This window comes from Nomascus leucogenys, chromosome 1a (genome assembly GCF_006542625.1).
Source record: "Nomascus leucogenys isolate Asia chromosome 1a, Asia_NLE_v1, whole genome shotgun sequence".
Taxonomy (NCBI): Eukaryota; Metazoa; Chordata; class Mammalia; order Primates; family Hylobatidae; genus Nomascus; species Nomascus leucogenys.
In genome coordinates, this window is record NC_044381.1 from 16660250 (window position 1) to 16687942 (window position 27693).

The window sequence follows — 27693 nt, forward strand, 5'->3', positions numbered from 1 at the left end:
AGGAAACAGCAAAGTCTGAAGAGATGACTTGTTTACAAAAATTAAAAGTACGTTTAGGCCAGACAAAGTGGAGAGACAAATAACTGATGAAAAATATTTAGCAAAGAGCTTTGAAACCTATGTCAAAATTATTATCTAGTGGACAACCTACTCCAAGCGCAGACTGCATTTCAAACAAGTCTAGGCCTTTTTGAAAAACCAGTGTGCAGACTCTAGAGAGTTAATCTGAATGAGGGCTCTGGCAGTTGGAGAAGGACTAGTGGAGATTTTATGGGCAGGCACCCAGAGAAGGAGATGTGAAGTGGAGAGAATGACCTAATGCCTTTCCTCCATGCAGACCTAGGGACTGGCATCTGGACTCTTAGAAAAAGGGCCTACAGGTAGAAGCTGAAGGAAATGTTTTGTGACAGACACTGCAAGACACTGGGTTTCAGTCAGAGTTGTCACAGTTTTCAGATGACAGAAAGGGAAGGATGGGCACCCCAAATTTTTGTTAGAGCTATCACCCATATGACCTAGCAAGCCCTCTAATACATTGAAGGCAGACCCTGGTGGTGGGATTGCAGACACCAAGCAGCTCTTGATAGGGAATCCACAGGGGTGTTTGAGGCTTGTACGAGCAGGACAGGGAAGGACCAGGGTAACTTGACTCACTTGGGACTTTGTATCCACTGAATAATGAGGACAGGAAACTTCCAGTGCTATTGTGCATCAAAGCTTTTCCTATAAAAATAGCAATTATGTGGTTTCATAGTATTTCAACAGATTATAATTTAAGAGGAACTGGATCAGGATGAAGATTAGTTGAGGTCTAATAAATAATCCCCAAAACAGGGAATTTTTGTTTGTTTAATTCGCTTTTGTATTCCAGTACCTGGAACAGTATTTGGCACATCATAGGCACTTGATAGATATTTACTGAAAAAATAAATGAATAGAGCTAATTTAGGATACTAAGAGGGGATATGGGTTTAGATATCTTTATGCATTATGCAAGCATAGGGAAAATTTATCATATGGAATTGATAATATAGGGAGTCAATTCCTGAAATAAAGCCTAGGGGTATGTTATTTTGGAATTTTGTGTTTGCTATATTTTACTGTCACATAAGATGTTCTCCCTAGGGATGGATTTGGGTTGAGACTGCTGGAAATGATGTGGTTATATCAGAAATAACATTCCTGACTATCATGTAAAGGAAATGCCATTGCCAGCTAAGTGATTTGTTTTAGAACATATGCCCCAGTGCTTGCTGTGATTTGACAGCATTCCGCAGATATGACCCCCAGATCACATGATTTGTCTTACATCTGAAGTGCCTTTCTCTCCCTAAGAAATACATTCTTTTAACTGAAGATAGCCAGTCCCTCCAGAAAGGCCCAGCTATGGAACTGTTCAAAGGGTCCACAGCCCTGGGGAATATAGAGCTTATACCATGGTCAGTGGGGAAATAAAGGCAGCTTGCAGCATTCCACGAAGAACTGCTAAGGATTTTAGGTGTGATATAATGGAACAATGAAGGAACATGGCCTAAAACAGCAGTGGAAGTGAGGGGCATGCAAAAAAAAAAAGGGTTTCAAATTGCAAAATGAGAATTTAATGCTAAGTTTTTTGAGATGTGTGATTGACAGATACTTACATTGTTAGAAAGGTTTAGGAAAGTCATTTCTTTCAAACTAGTTTAAATTCTAAATGATTCTTTCCTTCCTCTGCTCTTCTTTACCTGAGTGCCTGCTCAGGCATTCCACTCCTTGAAAAACATATTGCTACGAGGTCTAAGTTTATAGCTTCCAGATTATTACTAAATTTTTGACATTGAATAAAAAAGGCTTATAACTTTAAGAGGAAATTCTTCAGTAATGAAATAGTGGTCAGAAAACTTTTGCCTAATAGTTCCCAGAGAGAGTGTGACATGTGTACATTTTGACCACAGAAGTTGTAATTTGGCAGCTGGAAGTGCTATTTGGAGTAAAATGAAGGCACACAAGTTATAAGTAGCCACTCTGCATAAGGAGTTGTATTTGCGCAGAGTAGAGGAACAAGTTACTCAGTGTCATTATTTGTGTAGGTGTTTACTCAATGTAAAACTGTAAATATGACTTAGATAACTGAAAACATTGAGATGAGAGTGTTCTTTGCTAGATCAAAATCTTTTCAAAACATGCAAAACACTTAAAGACCTATCCTCTGAGACCTTTAACTATCCAATTACATTTTCATTTTGACCACACATTTTAGAGCCATAACTATACTAAAGTATATAGATGTATTTCAGTATATATAAATATATAGTTTCATTTTTTAATAAAGGGTTTTTAGCTATAAAAGTAAAATGTACTTACTGTAGGTAATTTGGAAAATACAAATCCTAATCCTAACTCAGAGAATAGAGAAAAAAAATCCCAACAATTCCAATACCACAAAACAAGCACCATATGTAATTTTGTGTACTGCTTTTTCACGACGTAGTCTAGCCCTAGGGTCAGCAAATCTACATGCCACCTGTTTTTATATGGCCTGTGAGCTAAGAATGGTTTTAATATTTTAAATAGTTATGGGAAAAAAGCAAAAGAATAATAACATATCATGACATAAAATTTATGTGAAATTCAGATTTCACTGTCCATAAATAAAGTTATATTGGAACACAGCCGTGCTAATTCATTTACATATCCTCGATTGCCGCTTATATGCTACAACAGCAGGGGCTAATGCTTGGAACAGAAAACATATACCTTAGAAAGCATGAAATACTTATCTAGCTCTTTACAAAGGTCTGATCTTTGTTAGACCCAAGCATTTGTCCGTGTTATCCAAAAGTTTATAACTGTAATTTTATAGCTATATAATTGTCCACCACGTAGCTATAGCCTACTTAACTATGCTTCTGGTTGAATATGAGAGTATTTCTAATTTTTGTCTGTTATTATTAATATGGAGAACCTAATCATAAATGGAATTTTTGGATCAAATGGCATTAAGCATTTAAGACAGTTGCCCAATTATAGATCCAATGGTTCTATCAACTTATACAGTTACTAGCAATTTATGAATGCCTGCTTCACAATGCTTTCACTAACCTTTAGCATAATTTTTAATATTTAATTTTTACCGGCAATAAATGTCTTATTTTATTTTCCATTTTTGATTACTTGTGGGGGTTACAATTTTTTCCCATTTATTTGTTACTTAGCTGTATTTTTGCTTTTGTGAACTGCCAGTTCGTAACTTTCTCTCATGATTCAAATAATTTTAAAGATGAAAAATCATGGAAAGAAAACTTTCACCTTTCAAACCTTTTTTTCTACCCAAACTCTAATTCAGTTCTTTTTTCCAAATATTATTAAGTTTCTTTTGATTTCTTGTGATTCTTTTTTCCAGAAAAAATAGGGATAGATATGCATGTATGTGTGTTTATGCTTATTTTAAAATATATATTACTATTTATATGAATGTATATATATACACATAAACACATGTATACATTTTGAACTGTTTTTTTCACTTGGATATATTTCTCTATCAGCCTTTACATATTCACCTCATGTTTAAAATAGTTGTATTATATGGTTGTCATACTTCACTTAAGTAGCCCTCTGTTCATAGACCTCTGGTTTTATTTTTAAAAAGTTTTGTTTATCACTGCATGTTCTCACTCATAGGTGGGAATTGAACAATGACAACACATGGACACAGGAAGGGGAACATCACACACCGGGGCCTGTTGTGGGGTGAGGGGGAGCGGGGAGGGATAGCATTAGGAAATATACTTAATGTTAAATGGTGAGTTACTGGGTGCAGCACACCATCATGGCACATGTATACATATGTAACAAACCTGCACGTTGTGCACATGTACCCTAAAACTTAAAGTGTATAAAAAGATCACTTTTAAAGTTAAAAAAAAAGTGTTGTTTATTTATCTAAAAATGCTTCAGTGAACATAGCTGCATGCTCACCTTGGTGAACTCTTTTGAGTGTAGCCATAGAAGAAATGCCTAGCAGTGGAATTGCTAGGTCAAAGGAAGATACATTTAAATTTTTGTCTTCCAGAAAGGTTGCAACAGCTTAACTACATGGCATAAGTTTGCCTGATTCCCTCTTCTCAACAGTGGAGATCATCAGACATCTAAGTTTTTGCCCATTTGGTATATGAAAAGTAATCTTTAATTGGGATGTGTTGCATTGTATTTCTTCACTTATGAATTAAGTTTAGCACCTTTTCATATGTTTTTTGGTTATTATACTACTCTTTCCCCCAGTCAGACATCTAATTTGTGCATGAGGCAGAGGCTGGCAGTGATTTCCTGATATCTGTTTTCTCTCTCTTTCTTAGTAATAGAGCCTCTGAATGTTACCTGGGCTGCTCAGGAAACAAACAAACAGACAAACAAGCTACATTTCTCAGACTCTCTCTAAGCTAAATTAGTTATATGACCTAAGTTCTAGTCAATGGGATGTAAGTAAAAGTGCACAATTTTAGGAAGTGTCTGTAAACGGAAGCAGTGCCTCCTTCTTTGCTCCATCCTCCTTTATTCTCGCTAGAATGCAGACATACTAGCTGGAACTTGAGCAGCCATTTTTGACCATGAGGTAAAAGCCATTTACTGAGCTATGGAGCCCAAGATAGAAGCATCCTGGATTCTTGATAACTTTATATTGCCCTATCAGAGGGAAATAAACTTTTATCTTATTTAAGCCAATGACATTTAGAGTTTTCTCTTACAACTGAACTCAGTCTTAATAAATATGCTACCCTCAGCCTATTTTCTAATTACATTATTTTAATTGATTTGCATGAGCCTTTTGTAAATTAAGGAAGTTATTTGTATGGGGATTCTATGTGTTGCACATATTTTTACCAGTTTGTCATTTCAGACTTTCAGTGGCATTTTTCTATATGGTATGCTTGTTTTTATTATTTGGTTTTTGTATCTTTTTGTATATTTGAGTGCATAAACTTATTTACATTTTCAGTGCTCTCTGAATTGTTTGGGAATGTATATTTCTAAGACAGAGGGGAAAATGCCTCCTTTGCATTTTCTGGCCATTTCTGGCACTCTCTACCATCAGTTGTGTCAGGATTGTCAGGTCAGCAACAGACTGCAAGCACAAGGGTATGAAGAACACTAAGAAAAGAAAGAACAAAAGCCACTTGGGAGAATTCTTCAATTCTTTTTCTAAGCTCAACCCCATCAGGAAATCTAAACATCCTGGAGAAGAAAATGGGACTTATTGTCTTGTCAGGCACAAGATATCTTGAAGTAATTTAAAATTAAAATTTAAATGTTCTAGTGTAATTTAATTAGTTAATTATTTTTTGAGACAGAGTCTCACTGTTGTCACCCAGGCTGGAGTGCAATGGCGTGAACTCAACTCACTGCAACCTCTGCCTCCTGGGTTCGAGCAATTCTCCTGCCTCAGCCTCCTGGGTAGCTGGGATTACAGGCACCCACCAGCATGCCTGGCTAATTTTTTGTATTTTTAAGCAGAGACGGGTTTTCACCATGTTGGTCAGGCTTGTCTCAAACTCGTGACTTCAGGTGATCTTCCAGCGTCTGCCTCCCAAAGTGCTGGGATTACAGGTGTGAGCCACTGCACCTGGCCTTAAGTGTTCTAGTGTAAGTTTAAACCTCAGTGCCTCATTTTGTCTCTGAATATAACAAGATATAAGCTCCTTTGATGAAAGGGCCATAACTTTCATTTTTGTGTAAGTTCCATGAGATCTATGTATTTACTCCAGTAAGTACCATAGGCATTCAAATGTTGGACCACAATGAAATATGCTATCAAAATATAAACATTTATTTTAGCCTCTGGCACAATCTATGTACTTTTATTTTCCATTTTCAGAGAGGTTTGTTGAGCCCTTATTTTGTTGGTGAAATGCCTCCAGATACAAAATAAGCCTGAGGCTAGGCTATATCTTCTTTGGGCAACATGGTAAGGTAATGGTCAAGCGTATGAATAGGAGAGTCAGAGGAACCAAGATTCACATCCCTTTCTACCATTAGCAAGCTGTGCAACCTGTGGCAATTTATTCTGCTCTTGTGAGCCCTAGTCTCTTCAACTGTAGAATGAAGATAATTGTAGTGCTTTCTGATTGAGTCACTGTGAGAATTCAGATAATGCCTGTAAAACTAAATCTAGCACAGTGCCTGACATAATGCTGAATACGTGTTGACTATAATTGTAAAGTTAGAATTCATATAATTTGAGAAGAGTGAAAAAGAGAAGTGAAGAAGAGGAGCCACTCTATGCTACACATTTTTGTACATATTATTCCATGTAATCCTCATAACAGCCCTACGAGGGATTAGTCTTCCTCCTTTACAGATAAGGATACAAGCTCACACAGGTTAAGTAACTTGTCAAGGATCACATAATTAGTAAATGGCAGAATGAAGTTTAGAACCTTAGTTCTTTCCACCTTCAAAGCCAGTATTCTTTCCATTAATCTTTGCTAAATCTAATTGCGACATAATCTGTATATGTGTGAAATAACAAAATAACAGTAAAACACCAAGACCATGAAGTAATAATATAAGTCATTTGTTCATTCACTCATTCATCATTTAGGAATCTTATTTAGTCCCAGATATTCTCCTAAATGCTAGGGGTACAAAGTCATGATTCCATCACACTAAGTGCTCATAGTTTTATAGCGGAAATATAAGGATATACAAATAAGTGAAAAAAATAGTAAAATAAATGCTCATGAAGGAATGTAAAAATGAGATTGGATGTTACAGTTAGCTGTGGTTGGGGAAGGATGGGAAGAGGATCCAGAAAAGCCTTATGAAAGAGGCAGACCTTGACCAGAGTTTGAAACGTGGAGGACTCACCCAACAAAGAGCAGAATTGGACAGACTGGAGGGCGATGTGAACTATGGAATGTCCTATTTAGGGACTCACAAATTCCATGTACCTGGCTTGCACAGTACAAGTGAGGAAATGGTAGACGAGGCTGGACAGGGAAGCCAAGAGCAAGGGCATGGTTATAGGGAAGCATGGAGAATCAAAACCATTGATCCAATCAATCTTCCACATCAAACAAGTAGCCAAGGCCGAATTAGAACCAGATAGAATGTTGAATGTCTGCCTGAGGACAGAGTTGTTGTGATGTGAATCAGGTTTCTTGTTAATACATTCTACTTCTTTTTTCTGATTTGTTTCTGCCTCTATGATTGTCCTTTTTAGATCTCTAGGCACACTGGGCCCTTAGGGTGTTTCCTAATGCAACTTCTTTGCATTTTTCCATTAACTCACATTTCTTCCCATGCCTTGATGTTAGTAAGATAGTCAAACTAGTCTGTACTAAGGTTTAATGACTTACAGAGAGAAGAACGCATAAAATATTCCTACAAGCTTGTTATTGGTAGCTAAAAGTTAGAACTGGTAACTACCGTAGGATAAATAAATATTGGATGGCATGATAGCAGATGTGTGTGTGTGTGTGTGTGTGTGTGTGTGTGTATATATGAGTGTGTATATTTATATGATACATATATCAAGTATATGTGTGTGTATATATTTATAAGGTGAATGTATGTTTTTATGTGTATATATATCTCAGATATAAAATTGAATATTCCACAAGAGAATACTATGTGATTTTTGCCAACTCTGACTGTCTGGATAAACTACAGTGTCCTATGAGACCAGCATGCCAACTGGAAAACTGACAGGTTGAATTTGGCTAATTCATCTAAAGTATTTAGAAGAAAGAAAACTTTGTGACACTGAGTATTGAGACTCTGGTGGTAAGAGCACGTTAGGAACCAAAGTAGAAACGGCAAGGGAGCCTCACTGTAACACCCTCTTGTGGGTGCTTTGATTTCTTCATCTGTTTATGTGGAGCTGTGCAGACTACTTAAAAGTAGTTAATAATTTACAGGGTTTAAAACATCATCATGGAGTTTGAAGTAATGAAAAGAGTACTATAGAATTTAATTGAATGAAGCCACATCATCTAAATTGTGGCTAATCTTGTTATCTATTTGGCTTTATTTTAGAACAATGTGCAATGTGCAATAGGTATTCTTTCCCCTTAAGAATGGTCTGTCTACATCCTCTCAAGTATTATATTCGGGAAACTGATTTCTGGGTTAATGTCCCTCAAAAAAGTTAGGGTTTATAGTATATGCTGTCACACATGGAATTATGGCAGACTTGTAGAATTTCAAAGCTGGAAAGAGTCCAGCCCCTCATTTGGATGGACTAATTTACCTGCCCCAAATGACCCAGTCGGATTGTAAAAGAACTGCGAGGAGAAGCTAGAGTCCGCTGATCTTCAGTCTAGTATTCTTTTAATCACACTATGTGCTTAGCATAATCTCCATGCAATACTGCTAAGGCTTACTAAATCACATTTTTCCTCACTTTTTATAATACTAAATTCTAGAAGACTTAACTTGATCATAAATGTTACACAGGAGACAAATGGCTTAGTTTCAGAAGCCTTGATCGGCAAAAAGGCTTTGACTTACAGATAATTTATTGGGTGGTTATTTTATTATTAGACTAATGCTTTGTTTGTTTATTTTTGTTTGCAAAACATTTATAGAAAATTAAGATATTAAAGCCTTGAAAAATGGCTATTGGATGTGTCCAATTACTGTATTTCATAAGATTTTTAAAATGTAGAAATTTAGTAGACACATTTTGTATTGTGAATATGTATTTAGCTGATGGACTATAGCAGTTCAAATAGAATCATTTATAGCTTATTGAGTAAATAAAAGTGCTTCCATAAAGATTCACATGACACCTAGCTTTTATTTCAGGTAACTAATTTCCTTTTGAAAAACTGCCTAAATTTAGATTTACATAAGAGACAGAACACCTCAGCAGTTTTAAAAGTAGTTTATATGACCACGGACTTTACAGATTTAAAATATAAGATCGGGTGGTGAACACTAACTTTTGCTGTTCTCTGACAAAAAGTTATTTAATTGTCCTTTACTCTCTGTGTTACATTAAAATAGTACAAAAGTGTTATGTATTTCTGGATATTATTCTGGATATTTATAACAAGAAAAACAGTTCATATTTACTTGTTATTTTAACATCACATTCTCAAATCAAAGTTTCACCAGAATTGTTGCTGGCTTTTTTTCTTTTTTTTTTTGAGACACAGTCTTGCTCTGTTGCCCAGGCTGGAGTGCAGTGTGCAGTGATGCGATTTTGGCTCACTGCAACCTCTGCCTCTGGATTCAAGTGATTCCCCTGCCTCAGCCTCATGAGTAGCTGGGATTACAGGCACCCACCCGACTAATTTTTATATTTTTAGCAGAGACGAGGTTTCACCATGTTGGCCAGGCTGGTCTCCAACTCCTGACCTCAGGTGATCCACCCGCCTCGGCCTCCCAAAGTGCTGGGATTACAAGTGTGAGCCACCACCCCCAGCCAGTGGCTTCTTTTTAAGCTTTTAAGTGACTTAAAATCAGACTTTACCTCATTTCATGAAAAAAGTTTTCTTCTAGCAGTACAGCAGATGATCCCGGTAGCAAAAGCAGTCATTTGTTTTCCTTTACACAAAAGTAACTGTTTACTTTCTAGAGACTATACTTTTGGGGGTTACAAGACTTTAAGGAAATCTCTCTCTCTCTCTCTCTTTTTCATCTCTGGAGATTTTTTATATTATTTTCCATGTTTAGGACATAAGGTCAGACAATAGTGTGCAAAAAGTGAGACTAATTTGAAATACTAGGGAAATAATACCCCATTTCAAGGTTATTTAGTCAAAAATGTTATATTGGATGAAAGGGTGCTTTCAGACAACATATTGGAAAGTAGACATCTTAGAAAAAGTAGGATGAGAAAAGGCAAAGGAGGGACCTCTTTGTAGGTTACCAAGATCTGTAGAATGTTAAAGAGAAATGAGCAGTTAGTAGAGACTTTCCCTAAAGGACCACCTTCCTAACTTTGTAATGTGTTAGGTTGATGGATTCACAAGAACAAAAAGGGAAACTTTAAGTACAACATATAAGTTTGAGTAAATTATGCGTATCACTAATATTGACAAAACAGGGATGGTTGGTCAATTTGGCCTAGTTACCTTTCTCTAAAATATCCAGAAGAAAATACCCCCAGAGGATATCTGACCTTCCTTGGACTGATTCTGCACACCCCTCTATTTTCCATACATAGTTTTCTTAGACCAGAACTTGAAGTATAAAGATGTATCAAAACAAACTTTTAAAGCCTTTTCTGACAATATTCTATTATAATAAAGTAGTAATACTATGGCTATAACTATGTTTATTAAGAAGAAAATCAGGCCCCACCATCTCCTGCTCTTCTAGCATTCCCCTAACCCCCAGGCCTGGCAGAATGAGAAGTTAGTAGATGGCACTGTAATGTTTATAGCTGCAAAGTCAATCCAGTAATGACACTGCTAAAAAATGATTCTAGCAGCAGTAAAAATGCAGGTGTGTACACCTCTAGCCTCTGATGTAATGAGATGCCTCTGTTCAGGTTCTGAACTGAGATGATCAGTCCCAGCATTAAGGTTCTGCAAGCAAAACCTCATTAATACTACTAATCAGGGTCAACACATGATTTTGGAAGTTGTTTTCCTTCCACTGGGAAACCTTGTCCTTCATAGAGCTATTTCAAGTGACCATTTTAGGTGTTAGACTTCCAGTATAAAAAGAGATGATTTCCGTCAGCTATTGGCCTGCAGTAGAGTATCAAGAAATCAAAAGAACAAAGATCAAAGAAAATTTCTGAACTAGGTGTTAGATGCAGATATTGATTTTTTCTCCAGTTGTAGTTTTAAAAAAATCCACAAAAATGGTAACACATACAACAGTTGAATTTCTAATATGTTCCTAAAGCCAGTGATAGCTTCCCTCTTGTTTTTACATGTAGAAACAGTTTTGTATAACATGACATAATAAAACAGACCTTATAGTTCACATTATTTTGTTATCAAAACTGTAAGAGGATCTACTAAAAAGTTTTTTTTTAAAAAAACCCTGCAATATAGAGTATGATTTTTAGTGGAGATACTTATAACCAGACTTGTTATTTCAGCAAAATTTATTTTGTGGGAATCTGGAAAATTATGTCATACAATTGATCACTATTTTCCTGCCATCTTTAAATGTCGTAATACTTACCTGCTTTACTGCTAAGACTTCTTCATGTTAAATATTAACTACTAGATACTGACGTCACTTAAGGCTTAAATGAGCAGCTTTATCAAAATATTAATTCTGTTGTCCAGTATTTCATGACTTTGTGGCATTTTTAAGTTTAATTTCCAACAATTTCTGGATACCATCAGTGTTCTCAAATATATGACAAATTATTTTCAGTCCCTTAGTTTGACACGTGATTTCTAAATACTTATAATAGTCTTTATCAAGACAGGGTGGTATCATGGACATAAAGATGGAAACAATAGACACTGAGCACCAGGGACTACGAGAGTGGGAGAGGGTTGAAGAATTACCACTCGGTGACTGTGCTCACCACCTGGCTGATGGGATCATTTGTACACCGTACCTCAGTGACTTAAATCAAGAATTACCCATGTAACAAATCTGCACGTGTGCCCCTGAACCTAAAATAATAAAGTTGAAAGAAAAAACAGGGTGGTGGCATTATTATTAAAGTAAAGCCAAAGAGTTCTCATTAGAATTTTGTATCTTAGTGTGCCATTTTCTAGAGGTCACTGGGATTGGCTTATTTTTCTTTGCACTACTTTTGTCAAATAAGTAAAACGGATAGATTTAAAAAACAAATACTCATAGTTTATTTTCTAAGTAATCTAATCTTCCATATTATATGGCACTTATTATATAGTGTAATGAAATAAATGCTATTAGCATCGGTTTTTGTAAATTGCCAATGGACTGAAGTCAAGGTAAAAATCCCTGATTGTATTGACTCTCTGATATAATAACTTTATAAAAAGTGTTACACAGGCCGGGCGCGGTGGCTCACGCCTGTAATCCCAGCACTTTGGGAGGCCGAGGCGGGTAGATCACGAGGTCAGGAGATCGAGATCATCCTGGCTAACACGGTGAAATCCTGTCTCTACTAAAAATACAAAAAATTAGCCGGGCGAGGTGGTGGGCGCCTGTAGTCCCAGCTACTCAGGAGGCTGAGGCAGGAGAATGGCATGAACCCGGAAGGCAAACCTTGCAGTGAGCCGAGATGCGCCACTGCACTCCAGCCTGGGGGACAGAGCGAGACTCCGTCTTAAAAAAAAAAAAAAAGGTTTTACACAAAGATTTAGTGTTTAGACAAATTCCTGTTGTCTAGAAAAGTTCATAAAAGAGTAAATAAGGGATTCAGTCACACTTGATAATTTACTATTTATATATTCTCGTGTAGATTATTGAAATAGTAATTTCCATCTCATTTTATATTATAATGATTGTTAGTCTACTTGCCTGTTTATGGTTATAGGCTCTGTTTGAGAGTTTTCAACTCCATATTTATTATTTTCTTCTTTTGTATGTCACAGATAGGATCACGAGACCATTCAAATCTCTCCATTCCTTCAAGAGCTCCTCTTCCTGCTGACACAACTGGTATTGGGGATTTTTTACCATTGAAACCTGAACTTGATACAACTTACACTTTCTTAAAGGAGACATTTATAAATACTGTGCCCCATGCTCTGATGTCATCTCACTCCTCTCCAGTGACTATATCTGCTAATGCCAACAGACCAACTCAGATTGGATTATGACTTCATGAAATTAAAAAATGGAGGAACAGTTAACATTACAATTAAAATTGTTTTGAATGGGAATTTTCTTATCAGTTGACTTTTGTTTCAGCAGAAGTGGCAATGGATTTAAAAAATTTGTGTGATATCTTGATGTATTCTGGTAGCTCTGTCTCCTTGAATAAGGAAATAGCCAACTTTTTTCTCTCCAAGTTTTATTTACTATCACAGTTGCTCATTTTTATGTAACATATTTTTAAATGTTAAGGAATGACACATTTTGGGTAATTTCCCTCAGACTTAAAAAAATCAATAAGCCATTTTAGTCTCTATCTATCAAAGTTGTTTCATACTTGTCTATTTTAAAGCAGGACTGCAATGCTTTAATAGGATTGAGAGAGCTATTTGAAATGTATGCCAATGATTCCTGTCATTTCATGGCAGCCCGGCCATGGTTCACTGAGCCCCCTCTTCTCTCTTGTCAGCTCAACTGAAGACAAGCATTTAGTTGCAAACTTTAAGCAGGTTGTGCAAAACAGAAATGATGTGACTGCTTCTCTTCCTGCACAATAATGTCACTCCTGGTCAATGTGAGAAGGTCAGGTTGCTCCTTGTAAAGCTACATGATACCACTTGCCCATTTGAACAAGTTAACTGCTGAATCTGGTCCCTGAAGGCATTGAAAACTCATTCTTTTAGCAAGTCTGCATTTGATAAGAAAGTAGAGCAACTGTGCTGGAGGATTTCTGTGGTATGTTTAGGCACTTCATAAGGACAGTTCCCACACCAGGATAGCAGGTAATATATTTAGTATAAGCTGAAAAACTTCAAGGTAATGGCTGTTTTGACCTTCAAAATTGACTCCTTTTTTGTTTTTGTTGTTGGTAGGACCCAAGAGTGACGCCCATCTTTGATGCTGACAGAATTTAAAACAAGGCCATTGCCCTGCATTTTCTGCCTTGTAGCACACAAAAGTAAAATTGTATGTCAGGCCGAGATGTCGGGGAGCTGACAAGATGCCCCAGTGACATTTCAGCTAGAAAGAGCAAGTGTCTTGCAACCAAGTGGTCAAATATCAAATAATAGGTCAAGCAGGAAGGAGCTGAGTTCTAACCACAAAGAGGTTTCTGGTAACTTACTTGACAAGCTTTTGGGTGCTTTGTGGCTTGACAAAGTGATGTTCTGTTGGGTATCGCTAGACAGACTGTTCTTTATCGCCTTCAGAAGATCAGACATTGACATTGATTAAACTCTTTAACCCTTAAAGGTTAAATCCTTGCAGTTTGCATCATGGTAAGTGAAGAACAAAAGAATATTTGTAGTAAGAATTTGTTTTTGTATTAATCATTTAACTCCCTAGTGCTATTAACTTCTGATGTGAACTATAGCTTTTGACAGAGTCTTGATACAGAATCTATGTTTTATATTATTTTTCATTATGGAATCTTTCGTTATGGATACATTAGAATATAACAGTATGTATTATGGAAGTTTTTTTGTCTTATCTTTACAGTGACATTTGATTCAAATATACCCAACTGCTGAGAATTTTTTTATTGGCCTTGGTAAATAAGATTTTATACTAACTATTTATTAGTAGCCAAATTAGCCAAGTGATTTATGCCGTCTGAGGGAACACAGCAGTGTTACTGTTATACTATGTAACACATCCTATTCTTGTAATACTGAACCACTATAATTAGCTTTATATAAAACTTTAGGAAGCTTCTGTGGAGTAAAATTATATCTTTAACCAAATTTCTCTTAATTCTTTCCTTGGAATTATTTTTAATATGACCTGTGTAACATGACCTGTATGAAATTCAACTTGCAAATTTATTATAACATGGAAGTGCTATTTATTGTTTTTATACAGATCATATAATTTCTGCACATCAGAACACCTTTCTCTGCTGTTCCACACAATGATTGGGATATTGTTCATATAGAAATTGATAGACAATTTTTCAGTTCATGTGATATCATTGAGCTTACAGTTCTCACTAGAGAAGAACAGTGTTACTGTATGTGACCTCTATGTCTAACTGTTTGTGTGTGTGTATGCTTGTGTTGAATCTGTTTTCAGATCCTACTGATTTTAGAGGAACAAGCAGCTTTGTAAAATGTGCCTTGGAAAGGCCTTGGTCCTCTCACCTTAATTTTGTAATCTGTTAATGGGATAACTCCAAAAATAAATGTGTATGTGTCTCCATATATATGGGTATCTAACTTTACAGGTACATTTGGTACATTGAATTCTGAACCATAAATTCAAAATTCATAAATTATGATTAAATCAAATCAAAGCATGTCACATTTGTAAGCAACTAGATGCTAAAGGCCATAGAAACTGAAGGATGAACCTCCTGAGCGATCATTAGTATTCACTACCAAATATAGTAATATTTATACCATATGCTTTTTTCCCAGAAGTCAGACCCAGCAGGAGGAGAAGATTTAATGACATATCCTATGGAGATCTGAGAAACTCTAGACTGCTTCTAAGCACCTTAGTGACCAATTGCTGCATATTTGAGATCTCTGTTGTGTTGGCAAGGACAGTTGCTCTATCAGCTTCTTTATCTTTTTAAGAATGATGTATAGAGTAGACATATCTCAGGATAATGACTTCAAATATTTTTGTAGAGGAAAGGAAGTTTTACTTTACACTTCAGAATGTGGATTTTCTTACTAACTTTCTGTGATCTAGAAACACACCTATATCACCTGTCACTATTAATTCTTAAAGTTATTGTTCTGATACCTGAGTCACACTTACATATTGAGGAGTTGCCAACATTTTTAATACATGTATTTTGAAATGACATAATATAAAAACAAAGAGGTTTAGGATTGCAAAAATTGCCAGTTCAGTGATAACTTAATGACATAAATAAATAACCTTTTAAATAGAATGATCACTTTAATTTACCAAATATCTGACTCTTATTAAACTTAGCAACTCTATTTCCTATTTCACATTTATGACGTATGCTATTATTGAATGTTTAATGAGATTATTAGTATTTTCATGTTACTTTATTTACCAGTTGTCTGAATTCGTTCTGTAGACCATACTGAACAATAGTAAGTTGATCCTATTTCACTGTGCACTTATTCTTTTTTTAAGAGATGGGCTCTCACAACGTTGCCCAGGCCAGTCTTGAACTCCTGGGCTCAAGTGATCTTCCCACCTCAGCCTCCTGAGTACCAGGGACTACAGATGCCTACCACTGTGCCCTCACTGTGCACTTTTTATAGACAAGTTTTCTAATATAAAAGGTGGAAGATAATTAATATTTATTGAGCAACTGTTTTATGCCAGTTATTATAGCAAAACTAATGATCTCAAAACAAACCTCTAGCACAGGTGTTTGCATCACCATTTTAGACATGAATAACTGAGGATCAAAAATGTTAAGCTTTTGGCTACCGAAGATCATACATAACCTAGGAATTAGTAAGCCTAGAGCTGCAATTCCAAAGTCCACATTATTTTGAAACACTGCCAGTCCTGCCTTCCAGAAATAATTAACACTTTTTAAAGAGAAAAAAAAATTTTTTTTTAATTGTCCTAACCAGTTAGGAATAATTTTGATAAGTATGTTTTGGTTTGAAATCTAGATTTCTTATGAATTGATTAGACAAAACAAAATACATACATACTAGCACTATTTATGTAAACAGTAACTGTGAAGTTTGTGTCTATCTTTCAAAGGAAACACCACCCTCACTGTGTTGCCCAGTGTCTCTAGCTTGGCCCAAAAGACCACACAGATACTCTCAGAAGCAGAGTCTCTGTTGAGAGGTACTGATGGTGAGTCAGCCTGACCATGCTGTTACTTCCCAATGGAAAACAATGACATATGCCAAATAAAGCTGATCAATAAAGTATTCACTTGTGTAACTCCTAGGATAAAGATTTAAAAATATATTTTCTGGACTAGTGTAGTAGGCTGAATAATGGCCATACGAGATGTCCATATACTAATCACTGGAACCTGTGAATGTTACCTTCTATGGCAAAGGGATTTTGCAGGTGTGATTAAGTTAAGGCTCTTGAGATGGGGAGATTATCCTGGATTAGCTGCATGTGGTCTAAATGCAATAGGAGGTATCTTTGTAAGAGAGGGAGGTGCAGGGGTTAGTTTGACTATGGAGAGGAAAAGGTGATACGATGATGGAAGCCGAGGTTGAAGTGATGTGCTCTGAAGATGGAGGCAGAGTCCAGACTTAAGGCTTTTGGGGGAGTGCTAGAAGCAGAAAGAGGCAAGGAACTGGATTCTCCTCTCAGAGCCTCCAGGATTGTAAGAGAATACATTTGTGCTGTTTTAAGCCACAAGTTTGTGGTAATTTGTGGCAATATGTCACAGCCACCAAAGGAAACTAATACACCAGTAAACTTTTAGTAATTTTTTTAAAAGATTAATATATTAATCTTTTAATATTAGCAAACAGAGAAAGTGTTCTTTCTTTTAAATTATCCGTCATAGTCGCCTTCATAACTTGAATTTTCAAATTCTTTTCGGTTTCCATTTTATATTCATGGCTTCTGAATATAATAAACAGTGATTATATTGGGCCAGCATAGAGTCACACTCTATTGCCATCATTTTTGATAATTCTTCAGTTAACCTGTGATTTCAATGGATATTTTAATTCCTACGGTTTTAAAAAGATGCCATAAATGTATTAAATTTATCTTAAAGATCTACTTTAAATGATTGTTTTTATTTTATTCCATTTTGGTTGGCATATTTTAGTAGCTTTCTTACAAAAGAAATTGAATCTTGAATGAATTTATATTAATCACAGCTTAAAATAATGATAGAGAATTTATGAATTATATAATTTAAATTATATATTTAAATATATTTAAAAGAAAATGCCAGAGCGTTTTCTTTTACTGTTTACCCATGAGTTCAATATGTTCCTGGTCATTTCTCCCTGCCTTTTGTTATAATTGAAGCGAGATAATTTTAATAATTTTATTCAACAAGGAAATCTTCTAAAATTTTTACAATATAATATCTGAATCCATTTTGTCTTGTCTTTGGTGAGATCGTATAATTTTTCCTGATGGTTTAATTTAATGAGAGAAAGGAGAGCAATTTTAATTGAAACGACTAAGTGTTAAATGTGATCAAACCTAAAATATTGAAGATTTAAACCTAGAGTGTTAAATATTGCAAGTACAGCCAAGCAAAGAAAAGAAAAAGAAAGCCTCTGGTTCTGTAAGAAACCCCTCCGTTCCTCCAGTCCTCCTGGTTAAGTGAGACATAAATGTGTAAATTTACATATTAGAAGAGCTCCATCTTTTTTCTTATACCTTAGCAATTATGAGACACTTTTCTGACTGTAGAATGTGTTGATTGACATATCCAGATATCAGATGTCCTGTTAGTTCATATTATGGGTGCCTACATATTTTTTCTGAACCTCCCCCTGCATCATCTTTTTTAGTTGTTGTTTTAAACAAATCGGAATCTAAAGGTCTCCCTAACTGTATCTTGTGGGCAAATTACATTTCCATGGACGTTGCGATGGGAAAATGTGTTCTTACTCTTTGCAGTAGTGATACCTAATTGTTATCACATACTCCAAGTTGTAAAATCTCTGGATACAGTATGGGAAGGAGATAAATCAAAACAGAGTTTTGCTCCTTCCTCTAAATCATCTTCTGTGTAGGTGTGTTTGATGCTTAGGCATATGTTTTTAAAGCGCTGACCTTAATATTAGGCAGCAGAAGCCCTACAACATACAAAGCTTTGAAAACTACTGGGTTAATGTTATCTGAAGACAGTTTTTTTTTGTGGTTTAATTGAGTCATGGTTCATTGTCTTTTATTGCATGTTAATGCCAGTGAAATGCTGATTGTTGACAGAGTCCTCCCAGTGAAGCGGCTCCAGAAATGTTGTGTGGCTCTAGGAAACTACGTAAAATAGGAAGGCTTATTTAGATCTGAAGAAGATTCATCTGACAGGTTAAGAGCTATCAGATATTCATAAATATTCACCATGACAAGAATATAAGGTGACCTGTCTTCAGTAGATCCCTTCTGTGTTTTGGTTGTCTATATAAGAGGAAAATCTTAAATGTGATCTAGGATGAATGGAATTATATTGGATGCCTAGTAAAAAGAACTGTAAAAGAAATAATTACAGGCTATATAACAGGACATCTCATTTTTGCCTTTTTCTTCAAACAGCAACCAAAATACATTTTCTAAGTTTACTTCTGGTTTAAAAGTAGAAGGCTTAGGCAGTAAAAGTGCACATGGAAAGCTTTGGAACGTAGACACTCCCTGCAAATCATTTAGGACCTGAGGTTTAAAGACATCGGTTCATTCTGGTGACTTTGATGTAATACTGACTATTGAACTCATTGTAAATGCTTCTGTGGTTACAGAAGCACCTCTTCAGTTTTCCTTGGGCTGAGGAGTATTAGTCTAAATATGTGCTCTGAAGACTATTTGGAGAGATTCCTATGAAGCAGAGTTCTCATTCACAGTCACAATTAAAATGCTTTCTAATAATGAATGGTGGTGGTGTTCTCACTGAAGTGTTCATGGGTCCAAGAGGGCATAAACTACATCATAATGTGTATGACTGGTGCACGACAGGTGGGGCTACACAGAAGAGTCCTGGCACATGGGGGTCATCATCAGCTTCAGCTTCCTACTTGGGCTTTTTGCTCTCTTTAATCTGTGGGGAGGCAGAATCCCTGGTCTTCCTAAGAGACAATTTTGAGGAAGTCCAACATTGATTTTCCTGAATATGAAGTTAATCAGAGTAGAAACCCTGTATCACTGTATGTCTAAATAGCTTTCAAAATTGGCAATCACCCTTTGACTCGATTTATCTGCTTCACAACAATTCAGATAAGAATTCGAACACCTAGGTTAGAGCACATACGTATATATTTTTTAAAAAGTACAGCTTTATTAAAATATAATTCACGTAACATACAATGTATCCTTTTAAAGTATACAATCCACAGTTTTTCACATATTTCACAAAGATGAACAATTATCACATCTAATTCCAGAACATTTGTATTACCCCAAAGAGCAGCTCTGTACCCACTGGCAATCACTTTCCATTCTCCAATCCTCTATCCCCTGGTGACCATAATCTACTTTCTATCTCTATGGATTTGCCTATTTTTGTATATGTCATGTAAATAGAACAATATGTATTGCTATTTTTATCTGGCTTCCTTCATTGAGACTGATGTTTTCCAGGTTTGTTCATATGGTACCGTATATCTACTTCATTCCTTTTTAAGTGGAATAATATTCCACTATATGAATAGACCACATTTTGTTTATTCATTCACCAGTTAATTGACTTTTGATTTATTTCCAGCTTTTTAATTCAAATAGTTTTGTTGTGTGAATTTCTTAGTATTTTTCTATATACAAAGTGGTGTCATCTGCAAATAGACACAGTTTTACTTCTTTTCTAATCTAAAAGCCTTTTATTTCTTCTTCTTACCAAATTGTCTCAGCTATAATCTTCAGTACAATGTTGAGTAGTAGTAGCAAGAGTGAACATACTTGTCATGTTCCTGAGCTTAGGGGGAAGGCATTAAGTCTTATGCCATGAAGTATGACATTAGCAATTGGATTTTCGTAGAAGCCCTTTATCAGGTTGAAGATATTCCCTTCAATTTTTAGTTTTGTTGGCTGTTTTTATCACAGAAAGGTGTTTCAATTTGTCAAATATTTTTTCTGTATCTATTGAGATGATCATGTGGTTTTTGTCCTGTATTCTATTAATGTGATGTCTTACACTGATTGATTTTCACACGTTAAACCAATCTTGCCTTCCTGGGATAAATCTCACTTGGTCATGGTGTGGTATGTAATCTTTTTTTTCATGTTTCTGGATTCAGTTTCCTAGGATTTGTTGGAGATTTTGCATCTCTGAAAATAAGGAGTATTGGTTTGAAGTTTTCTTGTGATATCTTTATCTAGTTTTAGGCTAATACTGGGCTCATAGAAGGAATTGGGAAATTATCCCTTCTCTTCTGTTTTTTTGAAGAGTTTGGGAAGGGTTAATGTTAATTTTTTGAACGTACTTAGAATTTATTAGTGAATTCATCTGGGCCTGAGCTTTTCTTTGTGGGAATTTTTTTGATTATTAAAAAATCTTTTTAATTGTGGTAAAATATACATAACATGAAATTTACCATTTTAACAGTTTATGATTATTTAATCTCTTTACCTAAACAGCGCTGTGGTATTTGGCAAAACTCAATAAGGACTTGAGAATAACTGAAGGGAATTGTATCATAGAGAGTAAAAATATTAAGACTGGAAAGAAAAGAGTTTTAGATATAATTATACAAAGCATCTAATGTTTTCTGGAAATTTTCTGTTTCAAATTAGGATCTTGACTTTACCTTTGTAGAACCAAAAGGTTCTGAAGTGGTTTACTGAAGTGGTTTTTCAGAAACAGGAATAATCTGCCCCCGAATTCAAACAACAACTGGACTTTGGAAATTACATGTTATTTGCAATATTTCAAAGGTCCCAGAACTAATTCTTAAGTTGGACTCAAGACAGATTTCTTAAGGTCCCCCTAGTCCCAGTGATCTCTCCAGCAAATGGTTCAAAAATGGGGTTCAGCAGCTCCCCTCCCTCTCAGCACTCTCAGCATCCAAGTTCTATTTCTGAGACAATAGCCTGCATGTATGGCCTCTCTGCTCTCCCCAGGCCTATGCTTTATAATTAGGGTTTTCTCTCAGTGGAGAGAATTGATTGATTTTAATTGATTTCTTAAAAGCCATCTTTCATGGCCCCAAACCATCTGTACAGGTCTGTTCTTCAACCTTTTCAAGCTATAGAAGAAGGTCCTTGGCATTTGTCTAAGATTTACCATTCTATAATACCTGGGCATATATTCTGTTATAATGTCATGGTTGATATTCTTGGGTGTTGCTCATATAGTTTGTTTTTAATAACTATTTCAAAGCACCTGCTATGTACTGAATTGTGTCCCCCCAACCCTGCCCCGCCCCCCAATTTGTATATAGAAACCTGTATTAGTCCATTTTCATGCTGCTGATAAAGACATACCAGAGACTGGGTAATTTACAAAAGAAGGAGGTTTAAGTGGACTTACAGTTCCACATGGTTGGGAAGCCTCACAATCATGTGGAAGGCAAGGAAGAGCAAGTCACATCTTACATGAATGGCAGCAGGCAAAGAGAGAGAGCTTATGCAGGAAAACCCACATATAATAACCATCAGATATTGTGAGACTTACTATCACGAGAACAGCCAGGAAAGATATGCCCCCATGATTCAGTTACCTCCCACAACACATGGGAATTCAAGATGAGATTTGGCTGGGAACACAGCTAAACCATATCAAAACCCTAACCTCCAATGTGATAATATTTTGATATAGGCTCTTTTGGAGGTACTTCAGATTAGATGAGGTCATGAGGGTCCTCTTGATGGGATTAATGGCTTTATATGCAAAAGAAGAGAGAAAAAGAGAACACTCACTCTTTCTCCACCACGTAAGGACACAGTGAGAAGGTGGCTTTCTGTAAGCTAGGAAGGGAGCCCTCGTCAGGAATCAAATCAGCTAGCACTTTGATTTTGGACTTCCCAGCCTCCTGAAATAAATGTTCATTGCTTCAGCAACCCATTCTGTGGTATTTTGTTATAGTCTGAGCTGACTGAGCATCTCAACTTCCAGTGAAAGTGTCTAATTAATATAAGCAGTGCTGATTTATGTATGATGAGGATCACCAATAAGTGGAAAGATCTGTCTGGAGTAGACATGTAGAAGGTTTTTAAGTTGTAACTACCTAAACAATGTTAGATGTTCTTTTGTGGATAGAAATACCCAGCTTATTTTAAAGTAGGCCAAACTGGGAGATTCTTACTACTTCAGAAACAATGTCTTACCTTTTCTTTTCCATAACCCTCTCCCTTCCCTTTCCACCCCCACCTTTTTCTGGCTCTGTCTGTCTCTTTTCCATATACTCTCAGCATGACTTCCCAAAGGTACAGATTAAATGACTAGGGTTATTTGAAAAAGCGTCTGAAGTTCTCCTCCCAGCCAGAAGGAATTGTACTATAAAGTAGAATAATAATTTGAAAGGGAGGAGTTTGTCTTTTTCATGAACAGTAAAAAGCTTTCAATTCTTTTAATAACTGAAAAGGATTATACTTCTGTTAGAGTCTCTAAGAACCTGTGATAAAGTTCACATTGTAGTTGTAGTTTATTCCATGAACTGGGAGAATGCACACTTCTTTTGAGAAGATTCTGGCTCTTTCTGACATACTTCCTCTGTGTGAAGCATACTGAAGGCTGATGTATGAGTGCTGCAAATTAAGGTGTTATGTTTATAATTTAATACAGAAGAAGGTATCATAGCACAGACATAGCCTTCATGCGCTTCTGAGAACTTCTCAGAATTTCAATGAGCAGTAATTGAGCTTGTTTAGTGTTTATGGCCCAGCATAGTGATATGAGAATTTAGAACCATATTCACTCACCAGCTGTGCGTCCTTAGGCAAGTTATTTAACCTCGTGAACCTCAGATTCCTCTCAGGGAAAAGGGAGATAATGATACCTTCTTTGCTGAGCTCTTATAAGCATTATGTGATACAGCATTTAGCACACGGCCAAATGGCACACAGTAGTTACTGTCTTGGATGGGGTAGTTTGATGATGGGGCACCAAATCCCACTCAAAATTATTGGAAGGAAAGAAGGATAATTCATGGAACCTGAGGGCAGGAGTGCAGCCCAGCCTTTAGAGGAAGCAAGGGGTCTCTTTCTTGAAATGCAGCCTCCTCTCCTCTGTTCCTGGGGGTGTCTGCTCTCTCATCTCTGGGCCTTTCTGTGCCTCTGCTTCCTTCCCTTCCTTCTACTGACTGGTGCTCTCAGCCTAATTTCCACATGACCCAGGCATGACCACTTTAGGTTCTTAAGCCCACTCACTTAATTTTCCAGTTTAAGAACCTAAAAGAGTCTTCACGGTTCATTTCCTTGCACTCTTCTGTGTCCAGAGAGAAAGGGGTCTATGGGATGCTACCTGTTCAGCAGACACAATGGGAGACCAAGGGGGACATGGGTAGATTCTGCAAGAAGGTGATGTAGGGGTGAGGTCAAAATAATGGGCATCTCCAGAAAAGTCACTCAAACATTAACATCCATTCTCTCTTAAAGGTCACTTCCTACAAACAAATCCCACTGAAACATGTTCGTTCTTACCCTGCATTTCTTGTGCAGCACTTAGCTATGGAGTTGTGTTTGCTTCTTGAAGCTCCTATTCTAGCTTTCATAAAAATACATGATCCTGGTTATCCTCCTACTTTTTTGATAGGTTCTTCTCCAGATCTTTTCAGAACCCCCTTCCCCTTTCCTCTTAAATACTGAACGTTTTTTAAGGTTATACCCTCCTGCTTAATCTTTTTCCCTAGTTCTCTATCCCTTGATGAAATTCACCCACAGAGAACTGGAAATGTAATAGTTGACAAGTACATGGGAGTGATCTTCATTTCTCCTTTTCCCTGTATCTTTAATTTTCTAGCAATATCTGTTTTTCTTTTTTTAAAAAAAAACATATTTTACTATTTTAACTTATTTCTTATACTCTCTTATTAATGTTTTCAGATCTGGCAATATGCAGTATTTCCCATGTTTTGTACAGTTTATATTGTGGATTTTGTGATCAGTTTTGTGTGTGTGTGTGTGTGTGTGTGTGAGAGAGAGAGAGAGAGAGAATCTCTGAAGCATATGTGGAATATCTAGGCAAGTGGCTAGTAGGTTCTTAGCACCTTTTTAAGGGATCCTCAGTTCTGCTCCCAAAGTCTCACAGGCAGTTGTTCCTGGATAAACAGTTGTGTTTCATACTGTTTGAGAAATCACTTTCACTGCTGCCAGGTAATTGTGTAAGAAGTTATAATAATCTGCTCAATGGGATGGATGTGATTGCCTGCAATGAGAATAAATCTATAATAATGCTTTTATTTGTGTTTGTTCATCCCAAGGTAGGGAGGCAAGAGCTAAAGAGTGTGTGTGTGTGTGTGTGTGTGTGTGTGTGTGTGTTGGCATTTGGAAATCAGCACTACTGTATCAATTTTACCTCCAACTGCTAGATAAGAAATTTAAGTAGATAAAACAGAAACTCTGCTAAAAAACCATCTTCCCACCCAGAACCATTGAGGCAGCATAAATAGCCCTTTCCACTCCTTTGCAGAGTAGAGACCAGGAGCATCTGTAGTCCTCTGTATCAGAATAGACTGCAGTATAGTTTCACATCAAGCAAAACTGGTCAGTATTTCTTTGAAATATAGAGCCCAGGTGGGCAACAAGATAAGAAAGAAGGCAAAGCCACTGAAGCCATGGACCCTGGACCAAATGTGAAGTCTGACAGATAATCTGGAGCCCTAAGGCCTGTTGTGGTCAATGAGAAAGCATAGACTTCCAGGCCTCAGAAAGCATACCACAGTGGATGCATATAGCTTCATGCCTAATTAGAGAGGACTTAAAAGATGATGCTAACTTTGTGCCGGTAATAGTGTCACTGTGGTTAGGCATGTGGGTAGGTATGTAATTAAGCACAGTCTTTCTGGAAAGCATTTGACCATGTATATATATGAGTGTGTGTGTACATATATATGTGTATATATATATATGTTTATATGTATGTATATACATGTATATGTCGTAATTATTAAATAAGTCTATTACCTTTGATCCTACTTCTAGAAATCTTTCCTGAGGAAATAACTAGAGAGCTAGAGTAAGATTTCTTTGTGTGATATGTGTCATGGGGTTATTTTAAATACATCAGTAAATAAATTGTCCAGTAAATCTTATATTCATTTAATGGACTATCAGGCAATATTGAGAATCATGGTTTTATAGAATATTTATCGACATTACAAAGTTCTCATGCTTTGATATTTGATGAAAAGGATAGGATACAAAATCTGCTCTATAAATTTTCCACTCACAGATTTTCATAGATAGAAACTAAGTCTCACAACAGAGCAGAAATGGGTCAATTCTTCTCAACAAAAACAGATATTGTGCTAAGTTTAAAGTCACTATGGACTTTTACACAAATGGATCTACATTTCAGAACCCAGTCTATTGGTAAGTTGAAGTATTTCTATATGAAAATTTTGATGTATTTCTATATTTATACATAATATATCTATGTTGGTACATATATGAGAGAAAAGGCATCAAACATATCTACCAGTGGTAGAATTATGAATAATTTTTATTTTCTTCATATTTTTATAAATTTCTAAATTTCCTACAATGAACATTTATAATTTTATGTTTAGAAGAAAATAAACTCTGTAAAGATAGCAGAGGAACATTTCACTGTGTACAAAGAGGCACACAGGAAGGGAGGCTCCATAATTATGTGGCAAATGGAAATAATCTTACTTGAATAATAATGCAGTACACCAAGTGAAAAGGTTTTTTTTTTGAACCAATCATACAAAGTCCTTTTCTTCCTAAAGTTCAAGTGAGAGATACATTCGCAGGTATGAACACACTGATCCTTTAGTCAGATTACTCCCTTCCATTCAGTTGCTGCCTTATACTTTAATCTGTAAGTCAGCAGCAGTATCATCACTGTTAACAGGGACAGTCCTTCATCTGGGTTTTGAGTTTCTCATTTGTCCTGGTAGCTAGGCTTTGTGCAAAATACATTATTCAGATTATCTCATAATTTCCAAAAATGGCCTATTTTTACACTACCTTACAGACAAGGAAATTAAGACCTAGAGAGATTAAGTGACTTTCCCAAATTAGGCAGCAATGGAATGGCAGATTCTTCAACTCTCCAACTTTTGGTGTACTAGAAAATACTGACAATTTAGGAGGAAACAAGTTGTACTGTAATATGTAGAATAACTGACCACCCAAAGATAATAATTCAGTATTTATTTATTTATTATTTATTTCTGATCTTCCCATGAGAGGCAGAGATAATTCAGTACTTATTTAAAAGATAGAAAAAATGAATATGAGTCCCTTTGACAGACCCACCTGGAGCTTTGGAATTACTTGATACCACTCATCAAGAAGTGGTCAGACCATTTGAGTTTTGTGTGCAGCTGTTGATGAAGTCAGATAGACTGGTTAATCAATGGAGAATTTGCAGGGAATTCTTTTTCTTCCCATTATTGGCTAGTCATAAACTCTGTACTTGGTTAAAAGGCACAACAGAACCAAGTGATGAACAGGAAGGGGTAACTTAGTAAAGGAATGAAAGCAGAATTTTAAGAAACTGCTGATGCTTAGGAAGTAAAAGGGGCTGATAATAGCAATTAATGATTGTGAAATCTGGGCCTCATTGCTGTGAGTCTTAAAATCAGTTCTAAAACAGAAGATTAAAATACGTATTGATCTGCTGATAGGCAAAAGGTAAAGTTTAAAAGCAAAGAATTGCCCAATGTGTATTACGTTGATTAAACCCTTCTCTGCGATGTGAATAAACACAAGCTGATAACTAGTATCTGTGAGTTCCTGAATTGATTCTTCATTGAGTATCCTTCAAAGATGCAGGACCATGTCTGTCTGCAATCACCTTCAGAAAGGCTGTCTTGCTGCAGAAGGATGCCATAAGACACTTAAAGTTCTCTTTCCAGCTGATCCCCGAACTTACTTTACTAATGCAGCGGGTGTAACAGCAACAGGCTTTGAAGTGCAAAGCCTTCCTTCAGTTATGCGCTCATTAAAAACTAACATGCTCTCGTAAAAATTCAAGAACTGTAATGGGAAAGATTTTATACGAAGAGGGCAACAAAACCCCAGATTGCCCTAGATCCTTGCCCTTTCACTTGTTTGCCTGGCACCTGCTGGAGATGCAGACCAACTTACTGAACTTTAGACATGGCACTCTGTAAAAGTAACTAGGACCTTGAAGAACTTACCTGCTGACTTACTCTCAGATGACTATTTCCATTCTGTTGTTCATCTCATTTGTTTGTTCATATATGGTCATTAACA

At 36.2% G+C, this 27693-nt stretch overlaps 1 protein-coding gene across 2 annotated transcripts in view; it reads left to right on the plus strand.

Moving 5' to 3' along the window:
* CCDC171 (coiled-coil domain containing 171) overlaps window positions 1-12888 on the plus strand; it is a 414598-nt gene extending 401710 nt beyond the window's left edge. For both annotated transcript variants that reach the window (XM_030817262.1, XM_030817163.1), the window contains one exon: window positions 12483-12888. In XM_030817262.1, coding sequence (XP_030673122.1) covers window positions 12483-12710 — 228 coding nt within the window. In that variant the 3' untranslated portion in view covers window positions 12711-12888. The remainder of the gene's footprint in view (window positions 1-12482) is intronic.
* The last annotated feature ends 14805 nt before the right edge of the window (window positions 12889-27693 follow it).